The following is a 17,124-nucleotide window of genomic DNA, read 5'->3' on the forward strand; positions in this document are numbered from 1 at the left end:
GGTTTCAGGTAAAGATCAAGATGCAGTGGCCCATTAGTGACTTACTGATCCCGAGGGCTTAATCTAATCAGAGCGGAAGGGTCAGGGCACAGCACAGAGCAGGTCAACAGGTCAGAAACCTTATTTCCTCTCTGTTTGATTGTCAACACAACTGTTGAAGTTGAAAGTATGAAAGCTCTCTCTTTCCCATTCAGGAGCACGACAGCCTCATTGCCTTTCTTTGTATTTTATGCAACACATTCTGTTTTATCTTGGTCTCAATATCCCACACATAGATCTTAAACAGGTGAGGATAACCACAACGATTCCTTCTTCTGTGACAATCTCTGTCCCAGTAGTGTGCGTTTGTGTGTGCGTTGTAGACTTACTCTCATCGCCACAAACACACATGCCATAGTTGAGGAGTAAGTGCTTGTGGGAAAGCTGGCTCATCATACTGGCTGCTTCAAAGAATGACTATGGAGGGAGAAAACAAGAGAGAAGATTAGAGAATCTGAATTTGATCCTATTAACTACTTGTCTCCTCTCAAAAAGTCCTCAGAGTTATAGAAAGATACAAAAATCAGATTATTTAATTATTTAATCAGATCCACACTCACTCACTCTCTCACTCTCTCAACAAACCAACCTCTGAATAGTTGCGGTGAGCCTTATCCAGGATCTTGATAACAACATCCATCTGGTGTATCTCTCCATAGTCTCCCAGCTCCTTCCTCACACCGCAGAAGATCTTGGTGAACGTTCCTTGGCCCAGACTCTCATTCTAAAACACAAGCGTTTTATAGTTTTGTTTCCAACCTTCTTTGGAAAAGAGGTGGAGTACATTCGCTCCACTTTCCCAAACTTTTCCTGACCAATACTCTTACCATAAACCCATAAAGTTACTGTAACCCTCCAAATAGTATTACTGTACTGAATTACCACAAGGTGGCAGTATTAGGCAGGTAAATGAGGGAAAATGGGACAGCATGGTGCCCACACCTTGTTAAACATTAAATTCAAGGACTTTTCAAGGACTTTCCAGGCTCAACTCAAATTCAAGGACCCAACACGGCATAGTTTGAGACACACGTCAAGGTTAATTACTGTTAAAACACTGAGAATTTTTATAATGAGAGCTAGCAGGCTTTACAGAAGCTCACAGACAACGATTAAAGTAACATCACTGTAACAGCAGCACAGTTGGAAGTGTTCACACATTCAAGCCTCGCTTTTTAAGTAAAAAAAAAAATAAATCAAAAGAACTTCAATTTCTATTCTTGCACAAAATATATAAATTCAAGCACTTTCAGTGACCCATGTCTATTTATGTCTATTTTCAAAACCTTTCAAGGCCTTGATTTTTTCCCCCTCAAATTCACAAACTTTCAAGGATTTCAAGGAACCGCAGGAACCCTAGGACAGGTATTAGGCAGGACGACTCACGGACTGCTCACGCATAGCCTAGCTAGTTATTCCACTCGGGACTGCCAAGGAATGAACATTGTGTTTGTGAATGAGCGGATGTAAGTTTGTTAAGTAACCATAAGACATGTTTCAGCTACTTTGCTGTTTTGTGGCAATGGTTTACTGTGCGTTAGGCTATTGAGAGAGTTTGTTTGTTCCCATCATATTACCAAGGCGCATATTATCAGGAATAATCATTTGGCAAAGAATGTGTCTTTTTTTTTCTTTTATGTATTATTTATTATTTGGTCCAGTACATCTAGTAGTAAGACAGAAAGAAAGTAGAAAGAATCAACCAGTCAGTTAATGTCAAAAAACCCAAAGATGAAAATGGCTTTGAATGCAGATGAAAATTCTGCAAAATAGATTAAAAGGTCAAGATTAAATAAATGCACAACAAAGCTGAACAGGAAGAAGAATCTGCTGAGGAATGAGTGAGAAGACAACATTGCAATACAGAAAACCCCCATAGCTCTCTGATTAGTGGAACAGCTTTTGTGGTTTTCCTGTTGTACAAAACTTCTAGTGTTCAAAAAATAGAAAATATGGTAAGGAAATGGTCCAGTCAAGTCGAGCTGAGAGTGTGACTAGCACACTGTCACAAAAACACACACAGTGCACTCACACATGTCCATAGGGTCTGCTGCTGACGCTGAACAACAACAGGTGGATCAGTTGAGGAAGTCTTTTTGTTAACTGTAGCAACCTCAATGACCCCACAGGAGTCCTTCTTGTCCCTTCTGATAAAATATTCTAGTACGCTCACTCACGTTGACAAGTTACATTGTCTACAATAGGCCTGCATCAGTATATTTTGGCTTTACATTCAGCATTATTTCACAATTACAATTATTACAATTAACGTTTGTAAATCTACAACGTATCTGTTCAGAAAAGAAAAAAATCGCATACGAGGGTCTTTTCAATAATGTTGTAAGCTTCGACAAATATGTACAAGAAACAATGCATCTAATCCTCTACTGTAACACAGCCTACTAAGACTGAAGAAATGTCTTAGTTATGAATGTCTGTATGCCCTTTTCAGATGAGAGAAAAAGCTAATGCGAGAAGTCAAAGAGGGTTATCTTACGATGACGAGGTCCTCTTTTCGGATCTTGTGGAAGACCATCTGGCTGATGTTGTGTTTGTGAAGCGAGGGAGACAGTGGAACCTCTGCCCCTTGATTGTTTCGACACACCAGCAGGTTGGATTTATCTGAGGGAAGGTAAAAGGTTGGCAGGGATTAGGATGCATCAAAACTCACATTTGGACACTACATCTGATTATCACTACAGTAGGGTTATTGCTTTTCAATGTATGACACTGTTAAATGGCAAACTGGCTACCAATTGTAAAATTAGATTGCTTAATTTAAAGTTCTTAATCATGAATATCAGCATGAATAAAAACATATGTGGTGTGGGGGTTTTTTTGGCTCTTAGAGACTTTGCTCAGAAACAATAGTTTTGCCAGCCAGAAACCTGGTGAAGCAATTATTGCATTTATTATTAGTAGTTGTTAGCAACTCTATCAAATCCCCACAGAGATATAATGATTATGTTGTGTCTTACTTTCTGCCCATTTAAAGGTGTAGTGCAACACCTAAGTTAAAAACCTGTACATTTCTATCAGTGATTAAACATTTCTCCCAAACGTCTGTAAACGTAACTGGCTTTACCTCAGCTGACATGGTGCCTAGCTGTTTTTGTTTATGGGTGAAAATGTAATATGGGAACAAGTAAATGGGAAAGCAAGATGGAGCTCTAAAACTGTACCATAAGAAACTCAGCAAGCAGTGTGTTTAAGAGCTGCCATGTGCTGAATGAATTTAGTGCTCAGTGCTGGAGAATGTCTGAGTGGAATGTCTGCATTTTACTGTATATTTGTTTTGTTTTTTTACCTGTGTTAATATGTATGTGGGGATACATGTTATTATCAGTGTAAAGTATGTGTGTATGCGAACACTGACCTTTGAGAGTGGGTGGGCAGCACCTGGTCAGCTGGAATGTGTATCCATCAGTGCGGAGCGCCTCCTTTTGGTAGCAGTGCAGAAGTTCCCTGAGTGAGCCGAAGCTCCTCTTAGCACCACTCAGAATGTACTCTCCTGCCTCCGTCTTCACGATCTGACAGTGCTTATAGTCCACCATAGTTTCATACTGAAAATCCAAAGAAAAATTGAGTTGAGCTGAATATAAAAAGATTCAGTGAGTGTCAGTCAGAACACATAAGTGCACATTATAGAATCAGGCCTTATGGCTCCCTCCAGTGGTTGAAAATATGGATAATATTTAAGAGGTTCTGCTGTGCACACCTTTATGACTGCCTGAGTTTTAGCAAACCAGTGAACAAACACAGTTTACTTTCAGAAACAGCAGCTCAGTAAAATGTAGTCATGCTAGTCATGCATGGGATTACTTCATCTTCCTACTTACTTGAACAACAATTTTTATACCAAAGCACTACATTGTATTTACATAAAGGCCCTGGTTGTTGTGAGATGTTTGTTTCAGCCAATAGTACTTCACACTGATGATGACCCAACATTAATATATGGAGTTAGATCAGTGTCAATATTAATGAATGCACACAGAAAGATTCGCAAATGTCAGGTCATTGTCAGCTTACCCCCACCACAAAAGACATGAAGTATTTGTCGTAGTCCCTGGGGCTGCACCGAAGAATGTACAGGCCTTGGTGGTTACCAGAGCGACGCAGCTTACCAATCGTAAACTCCATCCTGTGATTAAAGAGACAGAAAGTGTCTTTGTGTGTGTGTGAATGGTTCTGGGGTTGTGGGTACACTGGTTCATGTGTGACGTGCTACAGTGGTGTGCAAAAGTGTTTGCCCCCTTCCTGATTTCTTATTTTTTTGCATGTTTGTCACACTTAAATGTTTCAGATCGTCAAACAAATTTAAATATTAGTCAGAGATAACACAAGTAAACACAGAATGCAGTTTTTAAATGAAGGTTGTTATTATTAAGGGAAAACAAAATCCAAACCTACATGGCCATGTGTGAAATAGTGATTGCCCCCTAAACCTAATAACTGGTTGGGCCACCCTTAGCAGCAACACCTGCAATCAAGCGTTTGCGAACTTGCAATGAGTCTTTTACAGCGCTGTGGAGGAATTTTGGCCCACTCATGCCACAGCATCTCAATAGGATTCACGTCAGGACTTTGACTAGGCCTCTCCAAAGTCTGTCAGCCTCACTAGAATGCTGAATTCACATATGAATCCATATAAGGTTCGGCTGTTATGCAACAGATGTTGAATAAACATTCGCAAACAGTTTGCTCAACTTATCCCCACTAGGCCACTCCAAAGTCTTCATTTTGTTCTTCTTCAGCCATTCAGAGACCCCACAACAACATCCAAAGAACTGCAGGCCTCACTTGCCTCAGTTAAGATCAGTGTTCATGACTCCACCATAAGAAAGAGACTGGGCAAAAATGGCCTGCATGGCAGAGTTCCAAGACGAAAACCACTGCTGAGCAAAAAAAACATTAAGGCTCGTCTCATTTTTGCCAGAAAACATCTTGATGGTCTCCAAGACTTTTGGAAAAATACTCTGTGGACTGACAAGACAAAAGTTGAACTTTTTGGCAGGTGTGTGTCCCATTACATCTGGCATAAAAGTAACACCGCATTTCAGAAAAAGAACATCATACCAACAGTAAAATATGGTGGTGGTGGAATGGTCTGAGGCTGTTTTGCTGCTTCAGGACCTGGAAGACTTGCTGTGATAAATGGAACCATGAATTCTGCTGTCTACCAAAAACTCCTGAAGGAGAATGTCCGGCCATCTGTTCCTGACCTCAAGCTGAAGCGAACTTGGGTTCTGCAGCAGGACAATGATCCAAAACACACCAGCAAGTCCACCTCTGAATGGCTGAAGAAGAACAAAATGAAGACTTTGGAGTGGCCTAGTCAAAGTCCTGACCTGAATCCTATTGAGATGCTGTGGCATGACCTTAAAAAGGCAGTTCATGCTCAAAAACCCTCCAATGTGGTTGAATTACAACAATTCTGCAAAGATGAGTGGGCCAAAATTCCTCCACAGCGCTGTAAAAGACTCATTGCAAGTTATTGCAAACGCTTGGTTGCAGGTGTTGCTGCTAAGGGTGGCCCAACCAGTTATTAGGTTTAGGGGGCAATCACTATTTCACACAGGGCCATGTAGGTTTGGATTTTGTTTTCCCTTAATAATAACAACCTTCATTTAAAAACTGCATTCTGTGTTTACTTGTGTTATCTTTGACTAATATTTAAATTTGTTTGATCTGACAAAGAAGTATGACAAACATGCAAAAAAATAAGAAATTAGGAAGGGGGCAAACACTTTTGCACACCACTGTATATGTGTGATACTTACGACACAGGGCCGTGGCAGTAGCTCTGAATGCACTCCAGAAGTCTTGGTGGCGCCACCTCTTTGCACAGGTAATGATGGGCATCTGCAACCAGTCTATAATACCCATCAACTAATGATACGAATGACAGAGCCTCTGAGAGCGAATGAAACTCCAGTTCCTTTGTGGTCACACAGAGACATGGAGTATAGAGAGGGGATGCAGAAGAAGACAAAAATAAATCATTGTTTAATTAGTTATATTCATGCATTTTAGTGTAACAAATTATTACACTTTAGACTTAATTTAAGAAAATAGTTAAATTGTTCATCTGTTTATGTCCTGTAACTAATTTGATGATCAAAACTGTCTTTTAAACTGGTGAAGACCAAGATGTTGCTGTTTCTTAAATCCAGCTGCTGTAACAAGCCACTGGAGCACTTGGCTCTGACTAAGTATGTGGTCATTTAAACACATTCCTGGTATCAGCAAAGCAGATTAGAGGTTTAATGTTCCCAAGGAGAAATTTTGTTTACAGGCTGTAGTGAAAATTAGATTGGAATGAAGCAAAGTAAACAAATAATTCATTTTAGAGTGATAGTAGAGAAATGTGGAGCAGAGCATGAAGAAGAGTTAAGTGTGTACTATACCAGGATCTGGTTGTCCTGTCTAGTGAGGGTAACTATGCGACTCTCCACAGAGCCTTCCTTATTGGCCTGTTTGATGCTGATGTCAATCACCGCTGGGAAGTCACAGTATGTCTGTAGCTCCTGGAGACACAAAAGGAGTACAAAATAGGTTTACATTTGTATTCGATGAAGAAGCATGCACACACATGCACTCTTGTTGTTATTGGAAATTTTAACCAACTCCTAGAGCTCCATCTATTGGTAAAAAACACCCACTGTGGTAGACTGCTAATGTACAAATGCATTACCATAGCAACATGAACCCATCTCCCGGGCCTCACCTCCTCTGCTCCCTCCTCCTCTTTCCCTTTTGACCACTGGATGCCCTTGTTGCCCATGATGACGATGGTAACCTCGTTTGCAGAGAGGTCGGTGACTTGGAAGCGCTCAGAGTAGAGGGAGGGCAGCAGCATCTCCAGGCTCATCAGGTATTTGAGCTTGAGGTTACACACCGTGGCCTTGCATTCACTGAACTGCTGGATGAATCTCCTGAAGCGATAGCGGATCCTCTTCCGAGTCAAGATGTTATATTCCTGGATGCGGCTTTGCATGCTTATCGGCAGAAAGGACTTGTAGCTAAAAGCGGGGAAGGGATCAGGGAGGGTTGTTGATGGAGTTGAGAATTAGAAAAAGAGGACGGAATGAAGAATAAATAACAGGAAACAAAGGGGTGGGGCAAATGACAGAGGAAATAAGGTTAAAAGAGCAAACACTATGTAGGCTTTGTGCCAGTTCAGTGTACATGCTGTGCCCACCTCAGGAGAATAATCATCACAAAAGGTCATGTAACTGTAAAGGTAATGCAAAACAAAAACAACTAATATTAATGATGGATTAGTTATGAAAGAGAAATTATTGGAGAATTAACATTTCAAGTATGGTCACAGCGCATAAGTACTGTAAAGATCAGATATTGTAGACACCTTTTCAACTGGAACCTTGTCTCACACACAGATCATTCATTCAGCTGCATGAACAGACATAATGAAACTATCTTGATGCTCACTGTGTGCTGAGGTGCCTGTCACACTGCTCTGAAATCTGTGTGTAGCATTTGCATGAGACTTAAAGACTGTGTGTGCATCCTACCTGGTATCATTGCAGATATCCACAGGTGACCGACCCCTCTCTTTGGCAAGCCTCATCATGTCTAGCACCGCCATGCCCAGACACTCCTCCTGGGCCTCATGACTCACTGGAATATGAACCCAGCCATTCAGAAAGTCATTGCGCCACTGGAGAAGGGGGAAAAAAAACACAAGACGCAAAAAAGTGTCAAAGCGAATGGATTATATCAGATCTGTTAAGGAAAGAAGTAGAAGAATAAAGTGAGAGAAAGGGTTGGATTGGGGAAGGGGACATATGCCAGATGTCTTACCAAGAGAGCAATTGGCTAAATTCATGTCTGAACTTTTCTCTAAATATACAGTATGAGAATAAACATTAATTAAAGTGTAAGTCAATAAATAGAATTAAGCATAGAGTTTTTTTCGATTTGGTTGCAACCATTTTTGATTGTCAGATTGAAGTGATCCACCTTTTCAAATTCAGTACATCTGGCATCTAAAGATTTAATCAAGAAAATTAACAGTAATCAGACATATTATAAACTCTTCAAGGCACATGAAAATGTATGTTACAATAAAAAAGTGCATTTTAAAAGGGGAAACTCCATTCATTCAATATATCATAAACAAACTCATCACTGGTTAAGTTGTTGGGGCTGTACAAGTCAAGCTCTACAGCAGCAGGTGTCTGTATGTGGTAAATATTCAGTAGGTCAATCTGTTGCCACACAGCTCATGGTGTCAATGTGACAGTGGAGATAAAAACAAACCAGAACAGAGTTGCATGTGTTCACAAAAGCATGTGGGGGGAAAAAAAGAAGTAGAAAGTATTTAAAACGAGCACACACACGCACACACACACACACGCGCGCACACACACACGCGCGCACACACACACACGCACACACACACACACGTGAGAATGAAAAGAACCCTGATATACCCTTGTTCCCCATTTGTGCTTCTTACTACACTCTTACTACACCACATCCTGGTTTCTCAACTCACACAAAAGAATGGCTGACATGACAGACAGAGTCAGTCAGAGAGAAAGGGAAACAAGCATATTTTATCTTCCTCCACGCAACATTTCTGCTTACCATTATCATCCGGTTTAAGGAAAAACCTATACATGATCCAGACTAAAAATGCACTCTAATTTTTAAGAACACAAGTACAAAGAAATAGCACTCTATACAGAAGAAAACAACAGACTTAATGTTGATATGAGGTGTAGGTCATAAAGACTAACCTGAAAAAACTGGTATGCCATGACACAATCATCCATCACAGGGCTCTCCATCCCCTTGGACATGCCATAGCGATGGGCATACAATGAATTGCTGCTGTTATACCAGCCAGGAAAATAGTATCTGGACAGAAAAGGAGACCAGAGAAGATCCAGTAAGAAAAGGAATCCAAGCATAAGGCAACACATGAATAGATTAAGGAAAAGGAAAAAAAAACATCAAATATATAACATAAAAATATCTACCTGATTCTAAAGTGCAGGCTCTCACTGGCTGGCTGGTGCAGTTTAAAGATGTGATTAGGAGGGAACCATATCCGGTCACTTTCCCTCATCAGGCCAAACAAGCTGCAGTACACTGGAGCAATCCCTGCAAAGAGAGAGAAAACAAGGCGTCAGATCCACTAAAACTCACTGTACTGCTATTGTTTCTACAATAACTGTTGCAGAGATCATGGAGCAAGCCAGCAAATGTTTTCCATTTACTCTGACATGGACAGCAGGTAGCATCATACCCATAACTCAAATTAAAAAGAAAACCAACTGACACTTTCATTTCTGGTACTCAAGTCTGAAACACATTTTTAGAGCTTTAACAGCACACATAAAAAAAGAGACTAGCTGCAACTGGTCAATATTTAGACATACACAAAGTCATGCATGTACTGTATGTTTACACACACACACAGCTTGTGTTGTGGTAGCATGTAGACTTCAAGTAAATGTGTTTTGACAATGACACATGATGACAACCAACTAACTTTTCCCAGTTTGTTGTGTTGACACAGTGAAAATAATAATTAGCTTCTTCTGCTGCTCAAAGAGTGCCCATGAACTGTTTTGCTGTTTTGTGAGTTTGCCTGTTTGCCAGGGGTTTTGTTTAAAATGTTCAAGACTTTTTATGATCAAAGAATGATGATGCACAGAGGCTAACAATAACAGTATGATGACTTCATCTGACGTTAATAGCCTACTTTAGGAAAATATAATTCAGTATCAGTTCCACATGTCTGTGTTTTTGTTTCTGATCGTTCATTAGTGGGTCATTAGCAGACAGGAAATGTCATCACACAACAGGAAGCACTCATTAGAGTAAAGCAATAGTATGAGCATGTTTAAGAGGAAGTATGCTCAACCCCAAAAGGGGAAAAGAAGTCAAAGTAGTAAACATATAAGTAAGTCCTACCTTGTATTTTTTCATATATCAAATAATAAAGTAAGCAATGCACTGCAGAGGAAATTACTGTATTTCACACTTTAGGAGCTGAGATTCATTCCATTATATGTTGTACAGCTTAACAATATACTTCATACCATTTTATTCAGAGGTTGGACAAACAGAACACTTAACAATATGTTAATACCAAAGACCTATTTAACAGTTTGGCCATCTTTGCCCTCTCAAGTGCAGAATTTTTCTTACTGTGCTGAAAATGTACTATGTGAGGACAAACAAAAGGTAAAAAGTTATTGTAGAAAAGTCCAATCATATCAGGTCTGACTGCTGGGGAGGTTAATATATTTGACTTCATCCTGGTGGCGATGTGACAACCCGACCTATCCTCTTCTAATCTGACTTTGATGGTTCTTCTGCCCTTGCACAGCTAATTTATACTTTACCCTAATACGAAGCATATAGAAATCAGTCACAAGTAGAAGTAGCTGCTGTAGAAGTAAAGTCTGTAAAACAGACAAACGAGAAAAAAAGGAAGTTGAAAATTTAAAAAGAGAAAAAAGAAAAGGAAAAGCAAGGGGATACAGAAAAAGAGGAAGATAAAAAGGAGAGAGAGAGAGGTTGTTTCTTATCAGCTCAAGAGAGAATGGTGCAAGAGAGTGTGGCCGAGAGAGATAGAGCTAAGGCGGAGAGGAAAACTGACACAACATTTGACAACTTCCTGATTTGAGTTTGCTAGAGAGAGAAGGTGAAAAGCCCGGCTGAATGCTGTGGTTCTGTTTCTACAAAATAAAGACTGAATCTGCTCTGATAGCTGAAATGCCTATCGCAATTTCTTTACCAGGAATTTCTTGTAAAGAAATAAAGTTGGATGAATTTGAACTTAGAAAGACATACATGTACAAAATATAAGAAAGTGCACACACGATTGTGTATGAATGCTAAACATACAAACAGGATTTTTCCTGGATGACAAGTGAAGGAATGGGTAAAGGTACATATTAAATTACTTATTTACTTTATTATTACCTGGATGACTAAGATTAATCTAAACCAAGGGGATCATGGCTCAGAGCCTTAAACTGCACTGCCACTACATGGCTACTGGATGTTGGCTCAAAGAATTTTCCAACTATATTGAAGTGAACAAAAAAAAGACCCAGCTTTTCTGTAGATATACAGATAGGGGACAAATTAAAGAAGTGAACAATATAATATGTCCTAATAAGGTGTTGGGCCACAGCAAGCCGTCAACAGCGACGATGCCCCATAGATAGATTCCCAGAGTTTCTGAACTCTGCTGGAGGCATGAACAACATTCCAAAAGATATTCCCTCATTTGGTGTGGAGAGGGATGTACAAGCTTTTCCCTTGTGTGTCTTGGTCGTGGGAAGTATGCTTTTGGCATGTGCTTGCTTGATTGCCAAATATTTCAGCCTATCACAGTTGGTGATAGGCCAACTGCTCATCCTAACTCAGTTTTGGCTAAAGGTATGGTCACATTACACTTCCATCCTACGAATATTCGCTCCATTTTCTATTCACTTCTGTTGAAATTCAAGCATACGTTTCCTGTTTTGACGCGATCTCCAGCCGGCTCCAGTGGATTCGCAGGTCCGAGTTCACCTTTGACTGAGCGGATGTGCAGATGTGTTATTATTCTAACTTGTTTCTTCACCATTTTTAGTACTACTAGACTACAACTGTAGCATCGCTCTCACACACTGTTTATAGTTTGTGATTGCTCTAATCAATATTTATTTATTACCCACATCAGAAATGTGACATCACATCCTTTTTCGGGGCTGAGTGCGGGGACATTTTGTTGAATGGAAATGTAATGTGTCTGTAGCTTTGGTCCAATGTATGATCTACACAGAAAAATGCATTGACAGAAGTAGCAACATTTCTTTTATAAGCAGTTGCATTACTACTACTACTACTGCATTTCTGTTCATACTTCTACATGTATTTATGTTTCAATTTGATACTTTACAATAGTGTCACTACATGTTCAACACAACAAAAATGCCTGAGTGCCTAGGAATGTACCTTTCATTTCCAATGTCTGTGTATAATGAAAAATAATTGTATAGAAGCGTCGTATTTACTTTTTAATAAAACCATGTCTTTTTAGCCTGACCCATTTAGAGTTAGCGAGGTGTACAACACAAACAAAAGCAGAACTTCCCGATTGTTGCAGAAACAACCAGATCACATATCTGCATGTTTGTGATAAAAACAAGAACATCATCTTACCACTGGACTATTCAAGGTTTTGAACATGACCCTAAGAATGTATAAATTGTTAAAATCCTACATGGTGCCTATTAAACAGTACAGTACTGTATTGTACATTTTCACACCACTATATTGTTATTGTCATTCTTTTCCCCCCTCTGTTTTTTTTAATATATTTGATGCATGTTTTTTTAGCATCATGTAAAGCCCATATTAAAACAATTTTAGAAAATTGCTCAACAAATAAACTCAACCATATTTTGTGTGTGTGGGCAGACATCAGCAATGAAATCCTCTTGTGACTCACCACATGCTTTCGCTGCACTGATGCACAGTTCCTCTGCTACGTACTCTCCAGGTGGAAACGTGAGCGCACTTTCTGAAGAGTTGGCCCCACCCACTCCTCCATCCTTCCCCAGATAGTAAAGGTGGACAGTGAGGCAGGTGGCATCCATGTCCTGCTTGGGGTCGGATCCAGTGGCTGGGTCGGGGTCAAGGAGGAGGCCATTGTGACGTGCTGTGGGACTGGAGATGGGTGGGTCCATGTCTGTCAGCAGAATACAGGCCATGTGCTGCTTGAAACAAACATCCACCTGTCAGGAGACCCAGGAATGAGATACAGGTAAGAATGAGAGTGAGTAGAAAAGTTCAGAATATACTATAGTTCTGGGACATCATTTCATCAGAAGAAGGAATTTTTGAGTGAAGTTAGCATTGTGTGCAGCGTGTACTGCCAACCACAGAATTTCTGACTGACCTGACAAATGACAGATGAGCCTCTGAGATTTGAATGTGTTTACACATTAACAAGACAGAGAGTCTGCAACAATGCTAGCTACTTTGTGAAGCTGTACTTAGCTAAATGCTATCATCAGCATGCTAACATGCTCATAATGAGCAGATTTGATGTTTACCATGTTCAACATCCTAGTTTAGTGTGTTAGAATGCTAACATTTGCTAATTAGCACTAAACACAAAGTACACCTGAGGCTGATGAGAAGGTCATTAGTTTTGAAGGTATTTGGTTATAAACCAAAGCACTGGACAAATTAAAATTTTGACCCAATGAAAAGTCTGGGGATCAAAGTTATTACAGTTCATCCTGAGGGGGGACATGAATGTCTGAACCAAATTTTAGGGAAATCTATCCAACAGCTGCCGAGATCATGTCACTCAAAACCACAAATGTCAACCTCATCGTGGCACTAAATGAAAAGAATAGAATGTTACTGAAGTTACTAAATATGAGAAAACAATTGTCAATCAATCAGTTCATCAGCAAGTTAAGTCACTATCAGTCACAAAAAGTGAGAATTGTATCTTTTATCATCTATGATAGATTTCTTCCTGTGTGACAAATAGAGTCCAAATAAAGTATTATTTGATTCAGAGGGTCTGAAAACAAAAATTGTTCTTTGCTTTTCATGTGTGAGAAGTATCTTGATATTACACACTTGCTACATTTACTTTAATTCACTAATGATCAGAATAAGATTAAAATGCCTAATGTAAACACCCCAATCACTGTAAAATTTGAATATACATTTTATTCCTTTCCAAAGGGCCAGGTTTAACCTTTCATAAATCACATTAAAGGATGAAATCATAATATCTTCATCTATCATTTTTGGAGTATGTTTCTTCTTGTGTATGCTTTCAATACTGAAATAAAGGTTACTTAAATAATTTGTATTTAGTGAAATGTCTAAAAATAAAATTACAATAAAAGCAGAAAGAGGGGATAAATAGGGTGACGAAACTGTAAAATATCATGAAAAGGCAAGCCCTCAAATGCATCCCACAGGGAAAGAGGAAAAGAGGTCTTCTGAAGAATACATGGAGGGTGGAAGTAGAGGCTGAAATGAATTTGATAGGCCACAGCTGGAATACCATGGAGAGACTTCAAGTAAAGTTTCATCATTACTGTTTGTAGTCAGCATTGTAGTGTGTATCTATTGCTTGCAAAGGTCTCAATAAAAACAGCGTAAAGAGCGAAGAGTAAAGCTTGGATAGAACAGCACATTTATTCCTGTTCTGTTCCTAAAATACTGTTAGCTGCATCTATCAGCAAGCAAAGTGTCACAATTGCATGATACTGGGACATTTTTGGAGACCACAGCCATTTTTGAAAAGTGGCTGATTTAGATGCCTGAGGTGCTACTGTATCCGGCTCTATAACCATAAACTCTTAGCTCACATGAGATGAGCATTACTTATCAATAATGTTTATGGTTGCTTATCAGAACACATAATTACTTATCACAAGACTGTTGTGCAGTAGACTCTCTATTAGTCGTTAGATTAATTGCTAAAAAAATAATCGTTAGGTGCCCTAATATACTGTTTTTAATGTGTTAAGTAAATTTAAAAAGTGGATATTGAGTAATCATACAACAATGACCTACAGTAGTAACACACCCCGAACAGTGAAAAGCTTCCCAAACAAGGGTGGTATTATCAGCTGATAAGCGTCAAAAACCATACAGAGGAAGTGCAACAGTGTGACTACAAACATAACATAAACAAACATTACTGGGAGATAAAAAACAAAGTAAACAACACTATACTTTAGACAATACTAAGCCAAATGCTCCTTAAAAACAGCAACAAGACTTAATGCTACTTACACATCTAAATGAAATGATTGCTGTACATGTTTAGATCCTTCAGGCTTACAATGGGTTAAAGGATCATTCCAACTGAGCCATTAAAGGCTCAATATTAGACCGATTATTCCAATAGTGTACCACAGGACTAACAACTGAACATCAACTGTGTTTTTCTGAATTTGTAGGGTTTACTATTGACCTCCAGTACATTCAGTATCCAGAGTTTTCCTCAAGGATTTAGTATCACAGTGGCTCGAGAGCTCAATGTTAAGACTCACTTACAGTGTCCATTTAAATGGCATCATGGAGTTTAATAGTGTAACACTTTCTTTTTTGATGAAGAATGGACACAAATGCTAGCCAATAAGATTTGAAGCAGAAAAAAAAACATTACAAAAGCCAAGACAAATAAAACAACCACTAGAATCAATAAATCTAATCATGATGTAACTGTGAGCTGGGGGTTTCAACACTGGGCTTGTGTGAATATTGGGATATATTAGAGCAAATAAAAGTTTATAGTATTTTTATGGTTTTCTGGCAAAGGAGAGACTTACACTTTTTATGGTTTTCTAGTGAATGGTGTACACTTTCAGCTCAAACAACCCACTAAATTTAAAAGATAATAATGTTCTGCAAAGGTCTTATCTCAAGTTTCTATTCCAACTAAACAATCTCACCATGAACACAGAGAAATGCACAATCAGTGAATCAGCTGCTGTATTATATATTTAGTTAGTTAAGCTTTATTATTCACTTATACACTCTGACTGACCCTGAGCCAGTCAAATAAAAGCAAAACAAGGGCTCTGCATCAAACAGGTTTCTGATTTGCTGTCTGCAGCCACCCAGCTCCACAACAGATAATACTGCTCTAACTTGATGATGGCTAAACAATTTAATTTTACTTGTGGATTGTTACACATGCTTTAAATATTGTAGAAAAATGTGTAGTTGGACACCTTTGATATATTAAAGAGGAAGGTCAACACATGTTTAAGAGCACAGGGATACACTGCTCTCTGACTTTCTGTGAGTGTGTTTACACACCCAAAACGTTTATCATGTAGCAGACAGGCAGAGAGTTAGACCAGTTCCTTGCTGTGTCTTATCTGGGCCTTGGTGCTAGCTGAGGTCAGAGCTATCAGCTCAGGCACATTTTGCTCTTAATGGCTGCTCTGCTCCACTGCTGGCTGCTGTGAGATAACCAGGCCTCCTTCATTTGAATATAACAAATGGAAATGTGGTATTAAGAAATAGTCCCATGAAATAAATAAATGTGGCATTATGAAATAAAAGTCCCATGAAATAAAAACCTGTTTATTTATTGAACCATATTGACTCATTTATTTATTTCACAGCCATATTTATTATATTCATAGGTATATTTATGTATTTATTAATTTATTTATTTAATATTGAATAAAATGGCATTCCATATCCAACAATTGTCACCTAGGTGCTTCACCAGTCACAGCTTTATGACAGAGTAGCAGAGTGAAAGAAGGCTCAATGGTCTGATAAAACCGGCATTAAGCTTTTTGAACATGATACTAAACAGTATGTTTGGTGTTAGCTGTTTTACAAAGAGGAATAGGGTAATATTCCAGTATCCAGATGCGCCGAGCTGATGCAGACAAATCCACATAGACTCAAAGCTGTAACTGCTGCCAAAGGTTCCTCCAGTGACTTGGAGAGGTGGATACTCTTTGTCAAGGCTTTTATGTGTCAAAAACTTGCAATCACGTATTCAGTGATTTGGTTTAGTCTCATTTGGCTTCACACAGGCCCACAACACCATAAGGCCTCGACCCAGAACGAGCTCTCTAGAAAGCCCTTAGCTAAGGATTCGGAGGACCACCCAGCAACACAAATATGTAGCCGAGGACAGATGTTTGTTGTTTGTTGGATGAAAGGCACATGATTCATTTACAGCTCACATAAGTACTCTTGGATTAATAAATGAAACTGTCTCACCATCACTACACTTTGGGTACACCATACAACTTTTCTGGTGAAAAAAAAAAAAAAAACTGAAAATGCTGAACAGCTGCCATCACTGCTGCAGTCTACAGCACCTATTGTTGCTTTAGGAGGAGAGAGTCATATAGCTGACTCTGCTATGTGCCAAGCAGGACTTGTCTGTGGCACCTTCAGTCATACAATACTACAGTATATGATACTTCTGAGTCATTGATGATGGACTGAATGGAGGATTCAGATGGCAGGTGGTGTTGTTTGCATTGTGTAACACCACCAGTCATAGCCTGGAGAGGTTTTCATGTTATTAATCTT

General features: G+C 39.2%; 1 protein-coding gene across 1 annotated transcript in view; it reads right to left on the bottom strand.

The window, feature by feature from the left end:
- The window catches only part of jak2a (Janus kinase 2a), a 30,141-nt gene that overhangs the window by 8,902 nt on the left and 4,115 nt on the right, over positions 1 to 17,124 (bottom strand). The window contains exons 2-13 of the mRNA XM_044173623.1: positions 12,527 to 12,812; positions 9,051 to 9,174; positions 8,808 to 8,928; positions 7,578 to 7,723; positions 6,770 to 7,064; positions 6,450 to 6,569; positions 5,823 to 5,980; positions 4,072 to 4,183; positions 3,416 to 3,602; positions 2,537 to 2,661; positions 629 to 763; positions 369 to 456 (exon numbers count right to left, since the gene is read on the bottom strand). Coding sequence (XP_044029558.1) covers positions 369 to 456; positions 629 to 763; positions 2,537 to 2,661; positions 3,416 to 3,602; positions 4,072 to 4,183; positions 5,823 to 5,980; positions 6,450 to 6,569; positions 6,770 to 7,064; positions 7,578 to 7,723; positions 8,808 to 8,928; positions 9,051 to 9,174; positions 12,527 to 12,788 — 1,873 coding nt within the window. The 5' untranslated portion in view covers positions 12,789 to 12,812. The remainder of the gene's footprint in view (positions 1 to 368; positions 457 to 628; positions 764 to 2,536; positions 2,662 to 3,415; positions 3,603 to 4,071; positions 4,184 to 5,822; positions 5,981 to 6,449; positions 6,570 to 6,769; positions 7,065 to 7,577; positions 7,724 to 8,807; positions 8,929 to 9,050; positions 9,175 to 12,526; positions 12,813 to 17,124) is intronic.

This window comes from Siniperca chuatsi, linkage group LG18 (genome assembly GCF_020085105.1).
Source record: "Siniperca chuatsi isolate FFG_IHB_CAS linkage group LG18, ASM2008510v1, whole genome shotgun sequence".
Lineage (NCBI taxonomy): Eukaryota > Metazoa > Chordata > Actinopteri > Centrarchiformes > Sinipercidae > Siniperca > Siniperca chuatsi.